The sequence below is a fragment of the Misgurnus anguillicaudatus genome, chromosome 14 (assembly GCF_027580225.2).
Source record: "Misgurnus anguillicaudatus chromosome 14, ASM2758022v2, whole genome shotgun sequence".
Classification (NCBI taxonomy): domain Eukaryota; kingdom Metazoa; phylum Chordata; class Actinopteri; order Cypriniformes; family Cobitidae; genus Misgurnus; species Misgurnus anguillicaudatus.
Genome location: NC_073350.2, coordinates 33,576,173 through 33,597,446, shown reverse-complemented (window position 1 = coordinate 33,597,446; position 21,274 = coordinate 33,576,173). Strand labels below are relative to the sequence as shown.

The 21,274-nt window shown below is 34.7% G+C and overlaps 1 protein-coding gene across 1 annotated transcript in view; it reads left to right on the top strand.

The window, feature by feature from the left end:
* Positions 1–21,274, top strand: part of epha8 (eph receptor A8) — a 137,679-nt gene that overhangs the window by 37,623 nt on the left and 78,782 nt on the right. The window contains exon 4 of the mRNA XM_055183985.2: positions 4,507–4,571. Within this exon, the coding sequence (XP_055039960.1) occupies positions 4,507–4,571 (65 nt within the window). The remainder of the gene's footprint in view (positions 1–4,506; positions 4,572–21,274) is intronic.

The window sequence follows — 21,274 nt, the reverse complement described above, 5'->3', positions numbered from 1 at the left end:
TTCTAACTAGCGGGGTGTGCTGAATGTAAAGCAGGACTCTGGGTCTCTGGGATTTAGGGGGTGAAACTGGGTCAGGTGAACGTCTCTCGTCGGCTCCTCCTCCAGCGCAGATGAGCACATCTGTCACAGCTTCCCACATCAAGTGTCACGCAAACAGCTCAGGGCCAAACGTGAAGCTTCCTTTCCGTTTCCCAGATGGATAGGTACAGGAAGAAACAGTTTACCGTGTGCATTCGTGAGAGACATTTAGCATGATACGGCCTTTAGCTCCAGTCAAGAAAGAAAAAAAAAAAACGCTCATTCTGCTGTGACCTTGAATTGTACTGTAAACAGGTGAGGGGTCTGGTCATCAATTAATTCAAGTGAAAATCACACTAGATGTGTGTCAATACTATGAGTAAACATGTTAGACAGTGCTACTGTAAAAATGAGGTTTAAAAGGAAACTACCGACACAAGTTTTGCATTACAGTGAATTTACCGTGGTGAAGTGGTCAGTTGTGGCTGGTGACTTCTTTTTTTGAGGGCCCACAATGCGAAGTTCGTCACAACATGTATGTAGCTTGTCATGTGTGTGGTTCGTAATTTCAAAATATGTGTTCTGTGCTTTGAGAGATCGTGTGTGCATCATGTGTCCTGCAATAAGTGCCTGCTGCAGACGCGTCTAAAGGGTTTATGATAAAAGATGCAAGATACTCGTATAATCTCATGTGTAATCAGAGTTTACTGTTAAAGAAGTGTCTAGCGTGTTTTTGGGGAACGTGAGCGTTTCTTTTATCATAAACGGTTTTGACGCATGTGCAGCAGGCACTTATTTCGACAAAACATGTAATGCACACAGGATCTCTCGACACGCAGGACACATATTTTGGAAAAGGGAACCACACACGTGACAATCCGAACATTTATTTTGAATTAGCGCCTCCTCAGATGAGCAGTCACGAGCCGCCACTGGAAGTGGTGTTATATTCAATAAATATCAAATTTTTAGTAAAATATCTTTATTTATTTATTTGTTTATTCAATTAATTCCATTCTTTCTTTCTTTCTTTCTTTTTATTTCATTATTTTATTTTATTTTTTTATTTTTTTCTTACATTGTATTTATTATTATTATTATATATTTGTATTATTTTCTTTTATTTTCTTTTATTGCTTGCTTGCTTATTTTTTATTTTTTTATTATTTTATTTTATTATTTATTTTCTTTCATTCATTATCTATTTGTTGCATGCATTATTTATTTCATTTTATTTAATTATCTAATTATCATTTTATTTTATTTTATTTTATTTATTTATTTTCTGTTTTTATTTCTTTCTTTTTATTGTATTATTTTATTATTTTCATATATTTTTATTATTTTTAGGGCTGTCAAAATTAACGCGTTAATAACGCGTTAACGCAAATTCATTTTAACGCCACTAATTTTATTAACGGAGATTAACGCAACGCGCAATTTCTGTTTGACCCTTGGTCCAGCCCATATAGTTGAATGAACAGAGACGCAGACAAATGTGACTCTCTCTAAATGAGTAAAAGGTTTTCATAGAAATAAGAACATTAAGCAAATCGTCTACCAAATCCAATGCTTTAAATGCTCGTTGGACATCTGAAATGATCTTTATTTATACGTCTGAGAGGTGTAACGTTACCGTCCTCCTAATGCTTAATCTAATACAAAAATGCGTCTCAATTCATTTTGGTTTCGCTTTTATGCATGACTTAAAAAATAGACTGCAGGACTTGCTTGATGTTAAAATAGTCATTAAGAGAGATAAAGTTCGGTACCTGATTAATGTTAAAGAGTTATTAAGAGCGACAAGACTCAAAAGCGATCCCCTCACGCTGACTGACTGACATCTGAAGCGCGTGCACACAGACGCGCGAGTGCGCGACCCGGATATATAGACATCTACACAAAATTACAGTTTTACAAATATCTGTTTTGATAAGAATTCACGCAGGTAGGCTCTATAATCTGTTATGTTTTAAGTAAATGTTTGGTTAACTGTTGGGTAAAAATATCTGATGTGTAACATTATTAGATCACTTAGATTTTAAGCAGTCTGTCTCAATGTCAATCAAACAAAAGGAAAAAAAGTTGAACATACATTGATGATGTTTTTGCTTTGTGTGTGCTAAATCTATTAGTTTTACCAGTGATTTTAAAGTATTGATGTGGTAATATAATGTATGGATGTGGTAATTTTTGTGGTAATTTGACTCTTTCAACTTCAAACACGTGTAGTTCTGTCATATTTTGTTATATTTCAACAAATCATGCATTGTTCTATGTTTTAATAGAGAATGTCAAAATATGAACAACTATTTTTTTTAAATTGGCTAATTCTGACTCAACTTGCCAGCACAGGTCACAAATGATGCAGCAGCAAACAAAAATGGAGAAAGAAAAATCTTCTTAAAGGAAAATTAGTATACAAAACAATGGCTGATGATCCTGTTAAAAATGTAAACAGGCTATTGTTAACATACATTTGCATAAAGCATCTATATATATGTATATATGATTAGAATATTAAAAACCTGAAAAGTGTTAAATTAGGGTAAATTTAGAATGGATAAAAATGTGCGATTAATTTGCGATTAATCGCAGTTAACTCATGAAATCATGCGATTAATCTAGATTAATTTTTTTAATCTATTGACAGCCCTAATTATTTTATTTTATTTTATTTTATTTTATTTTATTTTATTTTATTTTATTTTATTTTATTTTATTTTATTTTATTTTATTTTATTTTATTTTATTTTATTTTATTTTATTGCATTCATTGCATTGCATTGCATTGCATTGCATTGCATTATTTCATTTATTTCATTTTATTTAATTATTTAATTGTCTAATTCTCATTTTTTATTTTATTTTATTTTATTTATTTGTTTTTTTATTTATTTATTTTCATTATTTTATTTTATTTTATTTTATTTTATTTTATTTTATTTTATTTTATTTTATTTTATTTTATTTTATTTTATTTTATTTTATTTTATTTTATTTTATTTTATTTTATTTTATTTTATTTGCTTGCTTGCTTGCTTTAATGTAGCTTTTTATGTATTGTATGTAACACAGTTGGCTGATTGTTTATTTTACTTAGTGAAATAATTGTTTATTGTAATTATTATTAAACTTAATTAAAGATGTTAGTGTTTAACATTGAGCTAAACTGTCATATTGATCCAACCATTAAGAAGTGAAATCAAAGGCCATTAACCAAACATTTAGGAAATGATTTGTAATAGCTTTGGCACTTCCCTTAGGAAAATTATACTTGTGGTGTATACCTGTTTCAGACACTTGATGATAATAGCATGAGATGTCAGGGTCAATGGTTTAGATATGGTGATGGAGAATGATGAGCAGATGATTTGATTGATAAGTGCTCAGTTTTTAAAGAAGACATCGCTATAATCTAGCAAAAAAAAAGGTTAACAGCAGAGCCGGCGCCAGACCATAACTAACAGGGGGGCACTTGGCTTCCAACGGAGGGGCACGCAATAGCAACAATAACTTGCAAAAACAAAACATTAAACACAGCAAGCACACATACAACTGGTACAGACTGTCAGCTCATTTTCCGTGTAAAGTGCAAAAGACCACAAACTATGCGCCGCGGCATTACTTTGACTGCGGCGTGAGCGCAAGCTGAGCTCCGCTGCGCTCGCGCTTTGCTCGACGCAACAACAAACCGCCCTCGCGCGGCGCAAGCCATTGAAATGAATGGGTTTCATAGCGCAGCGCACCCCGCGTCCTAGCTTTAAAAAAGCCGCTTTACCATAATCACGTCGTAATGCTGTTAATGGTCTACAGCCACACTTCACATTTAAGCTTACGTAATTTAAAACAATGCTAACTTACCTTTAAAATAGCTGAAGACGGCATGTACGAACATTAAACTTCCTTAAAACAGTGTCCTGTAGATTTGTAAATTCCACCTCGACCTCTAATCTCTGAGTTTGAGCCAGTCTGTGTTTGCATGAAGTCAGATGAAGCAGGCGGTGCTGGTTCGTTCTAAATGTTCTAATATCCATATTTTACACAATCCATAAAATGCCGCGAAAAAACATGTTGCTAGTATAAAGTCACAAATATGCTAAAGACGTTAGACGGGTAAGATGCGGCAATACATCCAATCAGAGAAACTGGTCTGTTTTAATTAAAGAAAACATATATCAACTATATTTTCCTCATTTGATTACATTACAAGTCATGAAACATTCAATGTTTAATTTATTTTAATTATTCTTGATATATATTAAATTAATAAAAAACTTTGTAGGGGGGGCACAACAACCTGTTTGGGCGGGCACTGCCCGCGAATGCCCCCCCATGACGCCGGCCCTGGTTAACAGGTTATGTATTTTCAATATATTACAGTGGCCAACTTTACTTTCTGATGGAGATGTATGATTATTATAAATGTAGCACACAGGACTTATTGGATCACCATGTAACATGTGTCTATGCTCTTTTGTTTTACAGTCAATCTGCTGGACACAACAAAAATATCAGGAGACTGGGGGTGGCTGACGTACCCATCACATGGGGTAAGAATAGTGTGAATATTTTGTTTAATATTTATGAACCTTTCAGCTCACGTGTGTCATTTATATAGTAACCAGTAATGCATTTGAAGCTGTGCCATATTGAGATTGTTGCATGCAGCCTCTTCAGCAGTGACTGTAATTTTATCTTTTATTAGCACAAAAATGACACCAAACTTTATTTGCTTATAATGTTGGAATTACTGGTGGAATTGAAAGGTCACATTTTTCCAATGTGAAAATAAAGTTTGGGTGTTACTCTGCTATTTACACTTGGAAAGCACACTTTATATGTGTTTGCGATTAGACAGCTATCCAATTATTAAAGTGTGCATGCCCTCCAAGATGGATTAAAGACGAATATTAATCTGATCATCTCGGGAGCTGATTTGAGATATGCACGCAGACGTACTCTGCCAAGTTTAAATGCATCTTCTTCGTCAAACTTTCTTCCTTGCAAAAATGCATGCAAGTGTAAATCGGCTTTAACAAACTGTGATCGTTGCCATATGTTTTGTTGCACACAGACACTTCTTCATGCCTAAACTCTTCTTTCTTGTCACTGTGACATATGATTCAATGAGAGAGAGAGAGAGAGAGAGAGAGAGAGAGAGAGAGAGAGAGAGAGAAAGAAAGATGGGATGTGTGTGTTTAAACAGGGAGTGAGCGAACGAGACGTGACGTGAGAAAAGGGAAGACTATGTCAGGTTGGGGGCTGTTGTCTATTTTCAAGTCGGGGGCATTTGCATATTCTAATGGGGAAAATGATGCATGGGGTATTAAATTAGAGGCGCACAAAGTGATCTAAGCGTTGAACTGTCACAATTAGCGCAGGCGGCTGTCAGAGGCTGACGGTGTGATGATGTTCCTCAGAGTAAAGCGCCTCTCTACCAGGTGACAATTACCAAACCCGACAACACGGCGCAGTCACTGATCTAACAATACCTCCTTTATCAGTTCATGTGTTTAACAATGACTCAATACAAGAAAACATCTTCAATTTAAGAGAAAGAGAGAATATTTGAAGAGGATTTCATAAGTTTTTTTTTTTTTTTTTAAATATGTTCGGCTATATTTGTTAAGAAAATGTGGTGCTTGCCTGTGCCAAAGCTGCCTCGATGCCAGGGTGTTGTTATGTGGTTGCTCTGTATTCGCTCCTCACATATTGAATTGCATTGACATTTTGAGTCTTTTTATTTTCCACCAGACTAATTGTATGTCCAACTGCTTGGAAAAATAATACCACACCTCTCTTAATAATGCCAAGTTTATATTGCACTGAACACTGAATACGTCTCTATATATGTGCTCACATCTAAAAGTGGCCATTTTAAAATGCTATAACAAATTCTATATGGTAAGGTAACACTTTACTGGAAGAGGTGTTCATAAGACTGACAGGACACCTTCATAATCATAACATGACACGTGTCATGAACATGTAGGAGATTTTATGACAACAATCATTAAGTGTCATTTGTTCAATTATGTCATTTTTAATGCAAAGACAATCTTTGTTATGACAACTTGACATTAACCAATACATTATAACTTGTCATGACAACTTGACATTAACCAATACATCATAACTTGTCATGACAACTTAACAATACCAAGAAAACATAACTAACCACTTTTTACCAGTGGTTAGGGCTGTAACGATTAATCACGCGTTCCATTAAAAAAGCCTGTCTGAAATCAATTTTGAATTTGCTGCGATTCTTTGTTTCATGCACAGCTTGCGTGTACTACGGCATTTGGTCAGTAGGAAGTCCTTATCAATCTAAAATCAGTCGGAGTCGTTTATAACGTGCATTTAAAAAAGCAACACTCATTAAACAAAACCATTCAAAATATTCTTTATTATCATGAAAATACCTGAAACAATTTGAAGAACAGCGATATAAATATTCCTGTAGACATTTCCTGGAATATTGTTTGTAACGTTACTTCTTCTGTGGCACAAAGGGAGTATCTGCATGAGAGCACCCCCTGTCTTTTGGATGTGCCAGGATTTCACCGTAATTCATTAAAATTCATTCATTAAGAAACGCACATTTGCACGATTAATCGTTACACCCCTACCAGTGGTACAAATATAATTTGTCATTAAAATGTCTGTCATATAGTTTCATAACAGCATCATGAATATTTTTCTTGACCTCAACTACAGTGGTACAAATATAATTTGTCATTAAAATGTCATTAAGTGTTAATAGTCTGTCAAATCTGTCAATTCTTAATTTTATAATGTTTTTTTTTAAGTTTCCTCCATGTGTTAAACAAATAAAATCAATCATTCAATGATAATAATAATAATAATAATAATAATAATAATAATAATAATAATAATAATAATAATAATAATAATAATAATAATAAATAATAATAATAATAATTAAAATTGTATGTTATTGCTTTTGGAGACCGATTAACCTAAAATTAAATGAAAACAGTATAATGGGTTAAGCTATGCAGTGTTGGGTCCATATTGCTACAAAGGTAATTAAATTAAATTGATTAAATGTTTTGTTATTTTTGTCTTCTATGTCAGAAAATTTCAGAACCTGAAATTTTCACATCTAAGTTCTGTTATTTGTCTTTATTTTATGTATTGTGCACATACATAAAGTTAAGTAATATTTTGATGTGTCTGTTGCATTTTGTTAAGGTATTTAAAATGATTTGACATAATATTAACACTTAATGACATTTAAATGACAGTTTAATGTAATGTTAACCCACACTGCAAAAATGACTTTCAAGACAAAAATTCTTAGTATTTTTGTCTTGTCTTTGTCAGGATCCCGTCAGAATCATTGCTTGAATTATATCTAGTCTTTGTGACAGGGTTCTGGCAGTACCATGTTTTATGTGGGAGATGCGTGGTTTTAGTATTGGTTTATTCTGACCACGCATTTAAGGGGGTCTCGTCACTTTTTCCCCGATCCCTTACTTGTAATGATTTCCAGGTATGTAATTTATTTTGTCCCTATTTAAAGTCCTTGTGTTTGATGTTCTTTGCTTGTGCGTTTGTCTTTCTAACTGTGAGTATCGTGTCCCATAAATATCCAGTCTAGTTTATTGTTATTAAGTAGAGTCTGTTTGTAGTGTTGTTCTAGTTTTGTCAGTGTTTTGTTTTCTAGGATTTGTGATGTTTTGCCCCCATGTGGGTTTTGTTTTTTCTGTTTTTGTGTCTTATTAATTAAAGTCTTCAGTCTTTTTTGTATATATCCGTTTGTGCCTGGGTTCTTGCCTTGCCATTCCTGACAGTTTTCAGTAAAAATATCTAAAAATTCTTAAATTAAGTTGCTTTTTCTTGATGAGCAAAATGTCTAGAAAATAAGTCTAGTTTTTAGACCATAAATATGAAATTTAAGTGATTTTGTGCATAAAACAAACAAAAAAATGTGCCAGTGGGATAAGCAAAAAATCTTGAATATTTTTCTTAAACAATAAATTCAAGAAAAATTAAAGAAAAATTTGCTCATGCCATTGGCAGATTTTTTGCTTGTTTATGCACAAAATCATTTAAATTTGATATTTTTTGTCTAAAAACTAGACTTATTTTCATGTGTCATTTTGCTCATCAAGAAAAAGCATCTTAACTTAAGAATTTTTAGATATTTTTACTGAAAACAAGACAAAAATACTTTTACTTAATACTTTTGAATTTTTTTTCTTGAAAATCTTTTTTTTGCAGTGTAAGTTTGATAATTATTCTGCTTTTTCATGTTTATGACAGATTTATTTATTTATTGGTTTATTGGTTTATGTCAAGTTGTCATAATAAAGTCATTTCAAATAATTTCATCTTTGCATTAAAAATTGCTGAACAAATGACACTTAATGACAGTTGTCATAAATATGCATAAAATCTCCTTCATGTTCATAGCACGTGTCATGTCATGTTTATCAGGGTGTCATTTCAGTCTTACGAACACCCCTTTAAGTAAAATTTGACCAAAAAGTCTTATGAAATGTCCCCTTTAACTAACCATGTGATTTGGTCATGTGATCAAACCCCTGACCTTAAGAGTGTTGATTTGGAATAAATAAAACTGGCAACGTGAGCGACAGGAAGTGGGCGTGTCTAGCTACGCAACAACAAAGTTAAGAACAGTTCAACTTTATGCAAATGGCGAGGGACTTTCGAGACCGACTGCTATTGAGAATGAAGCAGTGGAGTTCATTTTGTTATTAACTGAAAGGACGGTGACTCATTTGTTTCTAGTTGTTAGTAGGACAACCAGAATTAGAAACACTTCTAACGACCTCTTTGAAAGAGACGGGCGACACACAGCGACAAAGTTTCTGGTGCGCATGCAGCATTAACCACTAATAAATTATATATTTTAACATATAATTTTTAAATGACTGAAGAGTGTAAAATACTTTTTCCCTTTTACTTGCAACCTGAAAGGTGCACAACATGACTCAGACAAGCTTGCAATGAAACCGGTATGTACCGAACATCCGCACGAGCATTTGCCCTTTAATTATTGTTTGTTAAATGAGTCCCGTTGCGAATAATAAACTTAGGTGATCTTCATCTTTTTTTACCTTCGCATCCACTTTGTTACATAAATACAGAAGCCCCTATAAAAGTGTGTCTCGTGGGAAGCAAGCAGTTATGTTTTTCATCTCACGACTGCAAAAATAATTTCCACAAATAGATTATGTTGGCGTGCATATTCACACTGACACAGCAAGTGTCTCCTCCCTAATTATTACTTGACAGCTAGCTAAAATTAGTTACAGACTTTAACAGCTTGGCATTAGTTAGTGTACCTGTCTGTTGTGACTGCGGTGCTCCCTGCTGAAATGAGCCACGACAAATCTATCTCATTTACACACCGCAATGCTCGCTTTGATGCAGAAACTTGTGCTTGTTTCACTAATAGCTGTACTTCTTATGCAACCTTAGGCTGCCTCTTAACAAATCTAAAGCACACAGGAAGTTATAAATGAGATCTGGTTAGTTGTTTCTCCTATATCAGTGGTTCCCAATCTGGGGTCCGGGCCTCCATAAGGGGTGCGTCAGAGGTTACGGAGGTTGTGGGATCGATATGCTTTGACCTTAATTAAAGATGCGTAAAATGTTCTACTAATAATTTTATAAAAAATATTATGTTTTTTTATCATAAAAAGCTTACAGTACCAAGATTAGGTAATTATTTTTGCTCACTCACATCTCAACGTGCTTGTCAATGTAATAGCAAAATCAAAAGGAAAGATGGATGTAGAGAGTTGGGGGGGGGGGCTAAGATTGTCGTACATGCACTGCAAAAATGAAAAAAAAAATTCTTAGTATTTTTGTCTTGTTTTCAGTTAAAAAAATATCTAAAAATTCCTAAATTAAGATGCGCAAAATGAGCAAAATGACCCAAGAATTTTTTTTTTCAAAAATGGTGTTTATAGCGTTTTGGAACCAAACTCTTCATATATATATATGAAGAGTTTGGTTCCAAAACGCTATAAACACCATTTTTGAAAAAAAATTGTTACTGCCAAAATCAGTATTATATCAGGTCAGTAGTTAAAACTAAATTCTTAATTTTACGCAAAATCCAATATCCGCCGTTTTATTCTGTCATCTTTTCTCCCTTTTTTCCCAAAATGCGATAAACGCCATTCCTCCTTTTTTACAGAATGCAATAAATCCGCTCCAGAAATTACAGCGCACTGTTTACGCAATGTAAACAAACAATGGCGTACACAGAGTCCTAGTTTTCCTCATCTACTTTGTACTTTGTGATCAACTAACAACACAAAATAATACTTAAATTGCATTGATAAACCTGTGATGGTTTTCTGTGACGGGAAAGAAATGTAAGCAATCAACATCTAATAATTTTCGCGAGAGGCACTCGGGAGACGGGTGCTTGTTCTCCCGACAGCATCAAGCTTCTCATGCTAACACATTGACCTCATCTTATGAAAATCTTTACATTATTTTACTCAAAGTCAACGAAAATCGAGCAGTACCAAAACATTTTACAGCTGATCGCTGTGAAAAACGTTAAGCGACGACGTCAAGTATAACCGCAGCAATGACAGTGTTCTTAATATTTCATTTCAATTAAATTTTATTTATATAGCGCTTTTCACAATTTGGTAATTGTATCATAGCAGCCTTACATTAATAGAAGCAGTGAAAAGCACAGAAAATCGACAGATAGCACAACATAATACACGATAGCACAGGCAGCTAAATTTGCTGCGGCTATGAATCAACATTATAAGCGATTGTATTGCTAATGTAACGTATAGAAGTTAAGCCCAAGAATATGAAAAAGTAAGTGTTTTTATTAATGCCATTAATGTTAATTTTTTTAATCAGTGTGTACAACTGTTCAACTAAAAGAATTTTAATGCACATTTGATTGAATAGATTTCTAGCATTTGGAAAAAAAACTGTCATGGATTTATTGCATTTTGTGGAAAAAATATTTTGTTTTTATAATAAATCTTTGAAAATCAAGTTATGGATTTGAATTTTTGTATATATTTAAGCAATATCGCTCGAGTAGGAGTGTGATATAGCTCTATATCATCACGGCTGTGATTAGGCCAGAGGCACGAGGCCGCAGGCCGAGTGCTGGAGGCAATCACAGCCGTGATGATATAGAGCTATATCACACGACTCCGAGGGCGATATTGCTTTTATACAACAGTTCGACAGCACACGTTTGAAAAACGAAAACTAGAAAACAACAACGGAGTAATTTTAAAAGTCTCTTTGTTTGAGAACTACTTCTTCCGCCACGGATTTGAGGGCGGCCAGAATGACAGGTAAAACTTTCGGCTGCTTTGAAGCTCATAACAACTCAATGGACGGAAAAGCCGTTACTTTATATTACCGTTTCTTGGTCACAAAGTGTAGTTTTAAAATTAGTTCAGTCGAGAATGTATATGTATTATATTTAAATCTGCAGTCGATTAGTAAAGATAGCGCCTGTTTGAACGTTTGCTTAGTGAGATTTGGTACGAATGAGAACCAAAGCATGAGCGGACATCAGTGTTCACTCGCCCCGCTGACCACCGCCCTCTCTGGGCTACATCTCTGACAGGGATTCCCCGGCTCTCATGTTGGCCTTGTTTGTTTATGATCGTCAAAATGAGATCAAATCAGCAGTATTTGGTGTCATGATCAAACTATTACTTGTTTTTTATTCATATTTAGTGTCTTTTGTGTTGTTTTTGTTTTGGCGCGAGGTAAAAGTGAATAAAACTATACTTGTATAACGTTACTATTGCTTTCTCATTTATTCTTAACGCGATACGAGCACTCGATTATTATTATTAAACTTTGTTCTTGTCAGTACTATATAAAACTTTTTTTATAAGTGTCAAAGAGATGTTTTTGCATGCTGCTTATAAATATACCAGTGGCGATATCTCATAACATGTTTTAATAGTCACGTCACGATAAAGTAAATGATCAATGTCCACATTTAAAAGCTGCGGTGCTTACCTGCAGTTTCACTGTGTTTTCGCGTTCTGATAAAAGATATAGCTCCAGAAAAAAACGAGTGTTTATATTCCTCTTTCCAAGTGTTAATAATCCACACGATGTGACAAGACATTTCTCCCATTAACTTTAACGTAACATCCAAGAGCGCTGATCTTTGACGGAATAATAACTTCCGATTGGGGATTCACAGACTGATTTATGAGCTAGTAAAATAATGAGACAAACGGAGAGTGATTCAAAACAGGGCGTCTGTGTTTTTCCATTCAGAGATGAGCCTGCTTAGGACCTCCATTCACTAGGTGGCGGAATGATACGAAAGGTGAAGCGGTTACAGTGCCGTTATCAGCACAATATCGCATAGCTCTTAGCCAATCAGATTCGAGAACCAGAAAGAACTGTTGTATAAATTATATATATATATATATATATATATATATATATATACAGTATATATATTTCGTCTTATACTGTATTCAAATTTCACAAAATACCAACCATAGTTCAGAGATCTCAATATGAATATTTCCAGGATCAACAGTATGTAACTCTATCTCCTAATGATGAGATGAGGAGCATCAAAGTTTCATTTTAATCTTTGACATGATCTTACTCAGTCAATGTTATCCAGTTAAGATATCCAGTTTATATGACAAAAACATGACTTTAGTTGGGTTTTCACAGACTGGGTTTTCAGCTCAAAATACCCCACAGATAATTTATTAGAGCATTTCCAAAATGACCCTATTTGGTTGGGAGCAAAAACGCACTATTTTAATGTCTGTACCTTTAAATGCAAATGAGCTACAGCTCCGCCCTCCCTTGCCAAAAGACAATGAGCACTTTTGGTTAAAATAAATCTGATTAATACAGTCTGAGACAATAGTGTCTAGTGGACAGGGTACAACTCGCTGAGGGTGGAAACTATAATAATGCAGGACTGTAAGTGGGCGGGGCTTTATCAATGCGACCTCACATTGATAAGAGAATCAAAACCGCATGTCTAATGAGACTGCTTTAGTTCAATGGGGATTAAGAAACAAGGAGTGGGTGGCCTGCTAACACACATTATGTCCAAACACTTTGTAAAAGTGGATTTTGCATAATAGGTGCCCTTTAACATCACCTCTGCTTTTCCTAGATCCATAGAGCCCAATAAACTCATACGTCTCCTGAAGTGTTAAAAACACCTCATTGTGGGACAAAGTTAATACTTAAATTAAAATCCAAACTGAGAACTCCTCTTAAGTTTCTTCCGCCAGAATCCACAAACAGTTTTAGTTGTTGCTCATAAGAAATGGTGGCACAACATGCTGATCACGTAGAAGGTAAATACAGTTTGTTTGGTTGTGACATGTCTGGCCTTAATGTTAGGCACTACAGCACTGTCTACACAGGCGGTGGAATCGGTATTGATGGATTAAATACTTCAGCCCTCTTTGTGCCCTATGATTCCCTTTTACAAAAGGATTTGCTGCATGGACACTTTTAGCTGAACCCATCTGTCTTTTTCAAGGATTCTGCAATTCCATTTCCTAAAAATTTCATCCTCCTTTAAATGCTACGTGACTTCAGCCAAGTGCCACACAATGCACGAGACGTTCAGGAATAAAAAGAGCACAAAAATGAGATTATAGTTTTTACTTTTTGATTTTCTGACCCTGTCATGGCAGAGGGTCTGTTTCACCTCATACGACCTCTGGGTTTGACAATGGCTGGTTTGTGTAACTCCTGGTTGCTTTACCCACCCGCTGAGCCAGCCTGACAATTTGTAGATATTTTATGAGTTGGCTAAAAACATAAAATTTTCATAAAAAACACCCCTAACTTCAACTTCACAGGGGTAAAAGCAAAAATCTACGAATGTAGTCGTACAAATTAATATGAATTAGCCACCTCGTAAAACACGTATGAATTGCCATGAGATAGTGTTGATTGAGCACAGCTACAAAAATAAAGTTGGTGTACGATTAAAACAAATTTGTCACATGCTTTATCACATTGATGCTTTGTTGGGTAACATACCCTACTATACAAATTTCTAGAATTTTTGGTGTCTGTATCATTTAGATTTCATGATGTAAGGGAGAACCAGGCGAAAGTAACGCGGGACGAAAATAACAAATGATTTTCTCCGAGCACTGATTCTTTAGCATGCAACTCTTGACAGAGCTGACCAATAACGCGTTATTTCTTCATTGTTTTGCGCGTGTAGGTCCAGAAAGCTGTTTTTTTGAACATGAAAAGTAAATTTGTAAAGCTGTCATTTTTTCTTATAACGCGTTGTGTTCCTTGTTTCATGTGTTAAGTACTGATCAATCTACAGGTTATTTAGTGACCTAACACATCCTGAAGTTTGACTTCTCAGAGTTTTTCAAAATAAAAGTAAATCGAGTTTAAGGAGTTCCTGTCGAGACGAAAGAAACACTTGTTACCTTTGTCTCGCTGCTAATACTGTTGTATTATGTTGAACATTTAATTTAATTTAATTTAATTTAATTTAATTTAATTTAATTTAATTTAATTTAATTTAATTTAATTTAATTTAATTTAATTTAATTTAATTTAATTTAATTTAATTTAATTTAATTTACAGTATTAGCAGCGCAACAGTAACAAGTGTTTCTTTCGTTTCTTTCGTGTTTCTTTTCATAGTGTTAATACTGTTGAATTTTTTTTTAACATTTAAATTTTGAACTGTCAGGTTTTGAAACATTTGTTGAAACTAAAATTTAAAATGAAAATATAATTTCATAATTTTTTGCGAAGATATATGAAAAAATATTTTTGCAGTTCATATTAACAAGGTCATAGTCATGTATATTTACTAAAAACAAGTGTAAGAAAAAAATCTATCTTGTTCTGTTGTGTTACTTACAATGCGTTACTTATGTTCAAAGTGAATTTATACTAGGGCTGTCAAATTTAACGCGTTAATAACATACATTGATGATGTTTTTGCTTTGTGTGTGCTAAATCTATTAGTTTTACCAGTGATTTTAAGGTATTGATGTGGTAATTTTTTGTGGTAATTTGACTCTTTCAACTTCAAACAGGTGTAGTTCTGTCATATTTTGTTATATTTCAACAAATCATGCATTGTTCTATGTTTAATAGAAAATGTCAAAATATGAACAACTATTTTTGAAAATTAGCTAATTCTGACTTAACTTGCCAGCACAGGTCACAAATGATACAGCAGTAAAAAAAAATTGAGAAAGAAAATTATTCTGAAAGGAAAATTCATATACAAAACAATAGCTTGATGGTTCTGTTAAAAATGTAAACAGGCTGTTGTTAACATACATTTGCATAAAGCATCTATATGATTAGAGTATTAAAAACCCGAAAAGTGTTAAATTAGGGAAAATGTAGAATGGATAAAAAAATTGCGATTAATCGCGAGTTAACTCATGAAATCATGCGATTAATCTAGATTAATTTTTTTAATCTATTGACAGCCCTAATTTATACTGAAGCCGTTTTATGTTTGTTCAAAATTCCACCTGCTATTGATAGACCACACTTGTGAGTTATCGACCACAACAAAAATATATTTCTGTCTAATACATTATGTTTTTAAAAATTTTACTTTTCTCCCCTAACATGATGTGTTACAATTTTCTGCATAAATTATATAGTAAATCACACTTTAATGCATAATTGTTTTATTGTAACATTCACTTTATTTTAAACTTAAATTATGAGGTTTCATGGTAGAAACAAAAAATTTTCTTTTCTCTGGCCAATAACTAAAATTTTAATTCCTTGAATGACTGCTAATCCTTTCATTATGTAGAAACAGGTGTTTGGCTAGCATGTAGTGAAAGCTTTGATGTTGACAAATACCATATTGTGCTGTCACTGACAGCTACTCAACACATTTCATTCCTGTCTCAATCTCAGGTCCTGTGAGGTCTGGAAGTCTGTCATATCTCACTTTATCACACCATATTTTAAACAGCTTCAGTGAAGTCTTGGCGTTTGATGTTTTAAAAGGCTAACTGATGTAGACATAACATTAATTCACACAATTTCTTTTAAATATTAACACTGATTATTGTGTATGGATTATCTAATTGTTTATGTATTAACCATGACATATTCCATTTTAAATGTAAGAATGTAACAGCGTAAATTATTTAATTATTATTCGATTTATTTTGTACTTGTGCGTTTTTAAATGCTTATAATAAAAAGCAGTCGATGATTTCATAAACAATATTTTGTTTTGGTAAGCCACTATATTATAAAGCCTTAAAATAGACTATTTTTTCAACCCTTTACAAACTGGCGATTTTGTATCCACCTTTATAATGCGTGTACTAATTTTTCTTACACGTATAAATGAAAAATGAAAATTGAGCTGCATTCGCAGCAGGAACCAACAAAAGGGAATAAATCTCAAACTCTGTCCCAGGAAGATGGATTAAAATTGGATTAAAGCAGCACCTTGACTATGAAATCCATCACATCCTCTCATGCAAGTAGGAGGCTTAGGTGTGAGCATATAGCAGAAAGAAGTGATGAAGAACAGACATGGTCAGAAAAATGAGAAAGATAAAAATGTTGCTTTATTTTAGCACCTGTTACCTGCACCAGATCAGAAAAGTCAACGTAAAAGTGATGCTTTAAGGTGGAAGGGTTATCCAGTGGTGTGAAGATTTATTTTGTGTATTTATTCATTATCTAATATATTTTATTTTTATTATATTTTAGCCCTGTCTAGTAGGCAACGATGATCTGTAGCTGTCGAATATCTGTATTCACTATTTTAAAAGCAACCCAGCAGGCAATTGACTTCTAGGTTAAGTATAGACCCAATATAGACTAGCTACGAGCAACCCACTTCTAGCCAAAATAAATGTGAATTTAAAGTTCCCATAACACACACTGATTTTGCTCATCTCATGTAAATCTTTAGTACCCATAGAGCAGTATTACATATTTCATATCTCTAAAAGTTAACTCAACTCAAACCATTTAAGTAAACCGGTTGCATTAGTTTTAAAACACATACATTTGAGTACCGTGAACTAAACAAATTGAGTCATATGCAGTTGTGCACTTATATTTAAGTTCACACTACTTAAATATAAGTGCATAATTGCACATGACTCAAGTTCACAGTACTTAAATGTATGTGTTTTAAAACTTAAATGGTCTTATGCAACCGGTTTACTTAAATGGTTTGAGTTAAGTTAACTGTTAGGTTTTACAGTACATTCAATCTATACATCTATTCATTTTTTCAGTATGTGTGTTCCCTGAGATCGAACTCATGACCTCTGTATTGCTAATGCAATGCTTTATCCACTGAGCCAATAACTTGAAACAGCAATGCATTAATACTGGAAGTTAGAGGACATATCATTAAAATCTGACTTTTCCCCTGTTTAAGTTCTATAATTGGGTCCCTAGTGCTTTTATCAACCTAGAAAATGTTAAAAAGATCAACCCAGTAACTTAGTTTTGGTAAACCATTATCTGCAAGCATGTGAAAAAATATGTAATTGAAATGTGGTTCCCCTTGTGATGTCAGAAGGGGATCTTAATATAATAATACCACCCCTTAATCTGCACTATCCAACCACATCACTGCCATTTAGTTCAGAGATCAGCTCATTTGCATTTAAAAGGACACTTAAAAACAGCACATTTTTACTCACACCTACAAAGTGGCAATTTTAACATGTTATAATAAATTATCTATATGATATTTTGAGCTAAAACTTTAAATACGTACTCTGGGGACACCAAAGTTTTATTTGGCATCTTAAAAATGTCTTGTGAAATGTCCCCTTTAAATTAATTGCTTAATTAATTAATTTTCCCGTATGAATTTTGACATTTGATATACATATGTTTCAAGTTTCAGAGTCCTGAATGAACTGGGTTGAACTCGGGTCTCTCACTAAAGTCTAAAGCTGTCTTAATTTGTCTCGTACTTGTGCAGTAACACTATTCGCAACCTAGGTTATAGACGTCTATGGTCCATGAAAATAACAGCACTTTGATTTGTATGTTGCACCGCTTGCTGCTACATCAAATATCTGCAAAGCCAGAGAAAAGTGCGCCAATGCATCCTGGCCCTCCGTGACAAATTTCTCAGGTTTTTCTTGCTCTGCCTCCACAACTCTTGTGAACCACAGAAACTTGTGGAGCTGTTTGCCGGATGCTCGAATCTCAAGCACGTTTCTGATGTGTAGCGTGATTAAACGATAGCCGTAATTGCTAATTTTACAGCCCACCAGTTTGTCAGAAGATGCAACGGTGAGCAAATCTAAAACTTGCTTTTACTGTAGCACTTGATAAGTTTCTCATCAAGACAAGCCAATTTATCTCTTCTTTTAATCAGTTTTGACATCCGTGGGTCACAAGCAAGGGTAGGCAATGTTTATAGATTTGGTTCTTCTATGGCATCGTGAAGCACCTTCACTTTTAAGAGTAAGACCGCTTGCACTGTATAAAATTGTACTGCTAATGACTTATGCCAGCATAGACCGATATCCAGGAATCATGTGAATCCATTGTTATGGATCCTCACCCCAGCCGGCACAACCTGAATAATTTATGCCCCTTCATGAACTGGTAGTGAAATGTCTTTTACTGTCCAATTCAAGCTGGCAGGCAGAGAGACGACCCCAGGCTCACCCCTGGCAGATATCGCTGCCTTCTGTACATTCCTGCAGGGCTGCAGTCGCCATCGGCTGTCACTCCGCCAAATCAGTCAGGACCTGACAGCCGCTGTCCGACCACTTCATTATGTTCCTATCTGGCTCGTGTTTGCCGTGACATCTCTATCGACACCCACCTTCTTTCCACCCCTCCCGCCCACCCAGCGCAATCGATAGTGATGAGACAGACAGAGACGTTGACAAATGAACTTTGAGAGAGAGATGATTTGAATGCATCCAGATGTCCGCCCACCGTCCTGTTACCGCCAGACGTGTCTGGAAGCGTCGTCGCGGCGGGCTGGTGCATGGAGACGCTTTATGAGTGACTGCGGCATGCAAATGCAGTCAGAAAAAACAGTCATGAGCGTTTCACAGACATGCAATGATTGCATCACATCGCATTTACGTCAAGAGCGTTTGCAGAAGGCTGTGAGATCACCGCGGGGTGCTGAGCAGCAACCGTAAACCTACCTAACACATTAAAACTTAATAACTGTGGGTAAAACAATGTTTTTATAAGCCTATGTTAGGTCCCTGCAAAGGTTTACACAAAGTCTGGATTGACAGTACATGTATCTTTGCATTTGCAAACCCAATATTGACTGTTCATACTATACAAAACCCAACTTTTATAATGAGATACTAACAGTGGCGGCCAGTGACTTCTTTTTTCAAGGGCGCTCGATGCGAATTTTGTCACAACATGTATGTACACTGCAAAAAATTATTTTAAGAAAAAAATGCGTAGTATTTTTGTCTTGTTTTTAATAAAAAATTCTCAAGATGATTTTTCTTGATGAGCAAAATGACCAAAGAAAATAAGTCTAGTTTTTAGACCAAAAATGTCACATTTAAGTGATTTTGTGCATAAAACAAGCAACAAAACAAAATCTGCCAATGGGGTAAGCAAAAAAATCTTGAACATTTTTCTTAAACACTAAATTTAAGAAAATTTCAAGAAAAATTTGCTTACCCCATTGGCAGAGTTTTTGCTTGTTTTATGCACAAAAATTATATTTTTGGTCTAAAAACTAGACTTATTTTCTTGGGTCGTTTTGCTCATCAAGAAAAAGCACCTTCATTTTTATTCAATTTTACTAAAATACTAAGAATTTTTTTCTTAAAAATCATATTTTTGCAGTGTAGCCTGTCATGTGTGTGGTTCCATATTTTAAAATATGTGTTCTGCGTGTCGAGCGATCCTATGTGCATCACGTGTTTTGTCAAAATAAGTGCTGTCTAAATGGGTTTATGATAAAAGAGACGCTCACGTTTGCCAGATACTCGCATAATCTCATGCGTAATCAAAGTTTACTGTTAAGTGAGTGTCTTGCGTGTATATTTTGTGAACATGAGCGTCTCTTTTATAATAAACGGTTTTGACGCGTGTGCAGCAGGCACTTATTTTCACAAAACACGTGATGCACATGGTTATCATGACGCACACCACATATTTTAAAAACGCAAGCAACACATATGACACTCCGAACACTAGCTGCGTTTACATGGACATTTGTAATCCATTTAAATGATCAATCTGAATAAAAATGCTCCATGTTAATAACTCAATCGGACTTAAAAGTGCCAATCTCATTAAAAATCTAATCCGCTTGTTAGGGGTGGTTTATACCTTTTGTAAGCTGCTCAAAAGGACATGTATACACTTGATCGGATGGATAACTGAAACTGGGACGCTCTGCGCATGTGCCATCTTTTCTTTTTTTTAATGGCGGTTGGCAAACCCACTGAAAGGTGCATTTCCGCCACCTACAGGACGGGAGTGTGGAGCATATTGTATGCACACGTGCAATGACGTAGAATTGGCGTAATGACATGTGACGCAAATAACTCGAGTTTGTTTTGCTGAAGGAAGTCACAAGAAGTGATTGTCTTGTTAATCTTGTTCCTATTATCCTACCAATTCCCCATAAAGTGACACAAGACAGCGTTGTCCGGTCAGTCCATGATTTATACTCTGATCCACAAATGCGTGCGTTTGGACTCGCTCTCGCAAATGGTTTCTGGAGCACTGTGTGAAGTACAGGCACAAAGCAAATCTTGAAACAGCGTGAAACCATATTTGTGCAATGTGCGCATGTCAAATGATCAAATCTGATTAAAATCTTGTGTCATATAAACACGCACATCAATCCGATCACATTATTAAGTGTTCATGTAAACGCTATGATAGGATTTATTAATCGGAAGGATTTTAATCCGATGGAGGCAAAATGTGTCCATGTAAACGTAGCTACTTATTTTCAATTTGCGCCCCTTGGATGAGCAGTCACGAGCCGCCACCGGATACTAATAAAACATTGTGATAGTATAAACTTACATAATTAATAGACTGTTTCAGCAGTAACAACATAAACAAACGGCTTTTGTGGTCCACGCATATCTTTTGGTAAACTCAGCTAATAATAAATAACAACAAAGTACTTTAAACATAGTTTATTTATATAACAAGCAAAATAAACAACACGTAGATTACCTGGGAAACCAAACATTTGTTATTTTCGATGAGGTATTTGTCCAAGAGTTCAGTTTAGCAA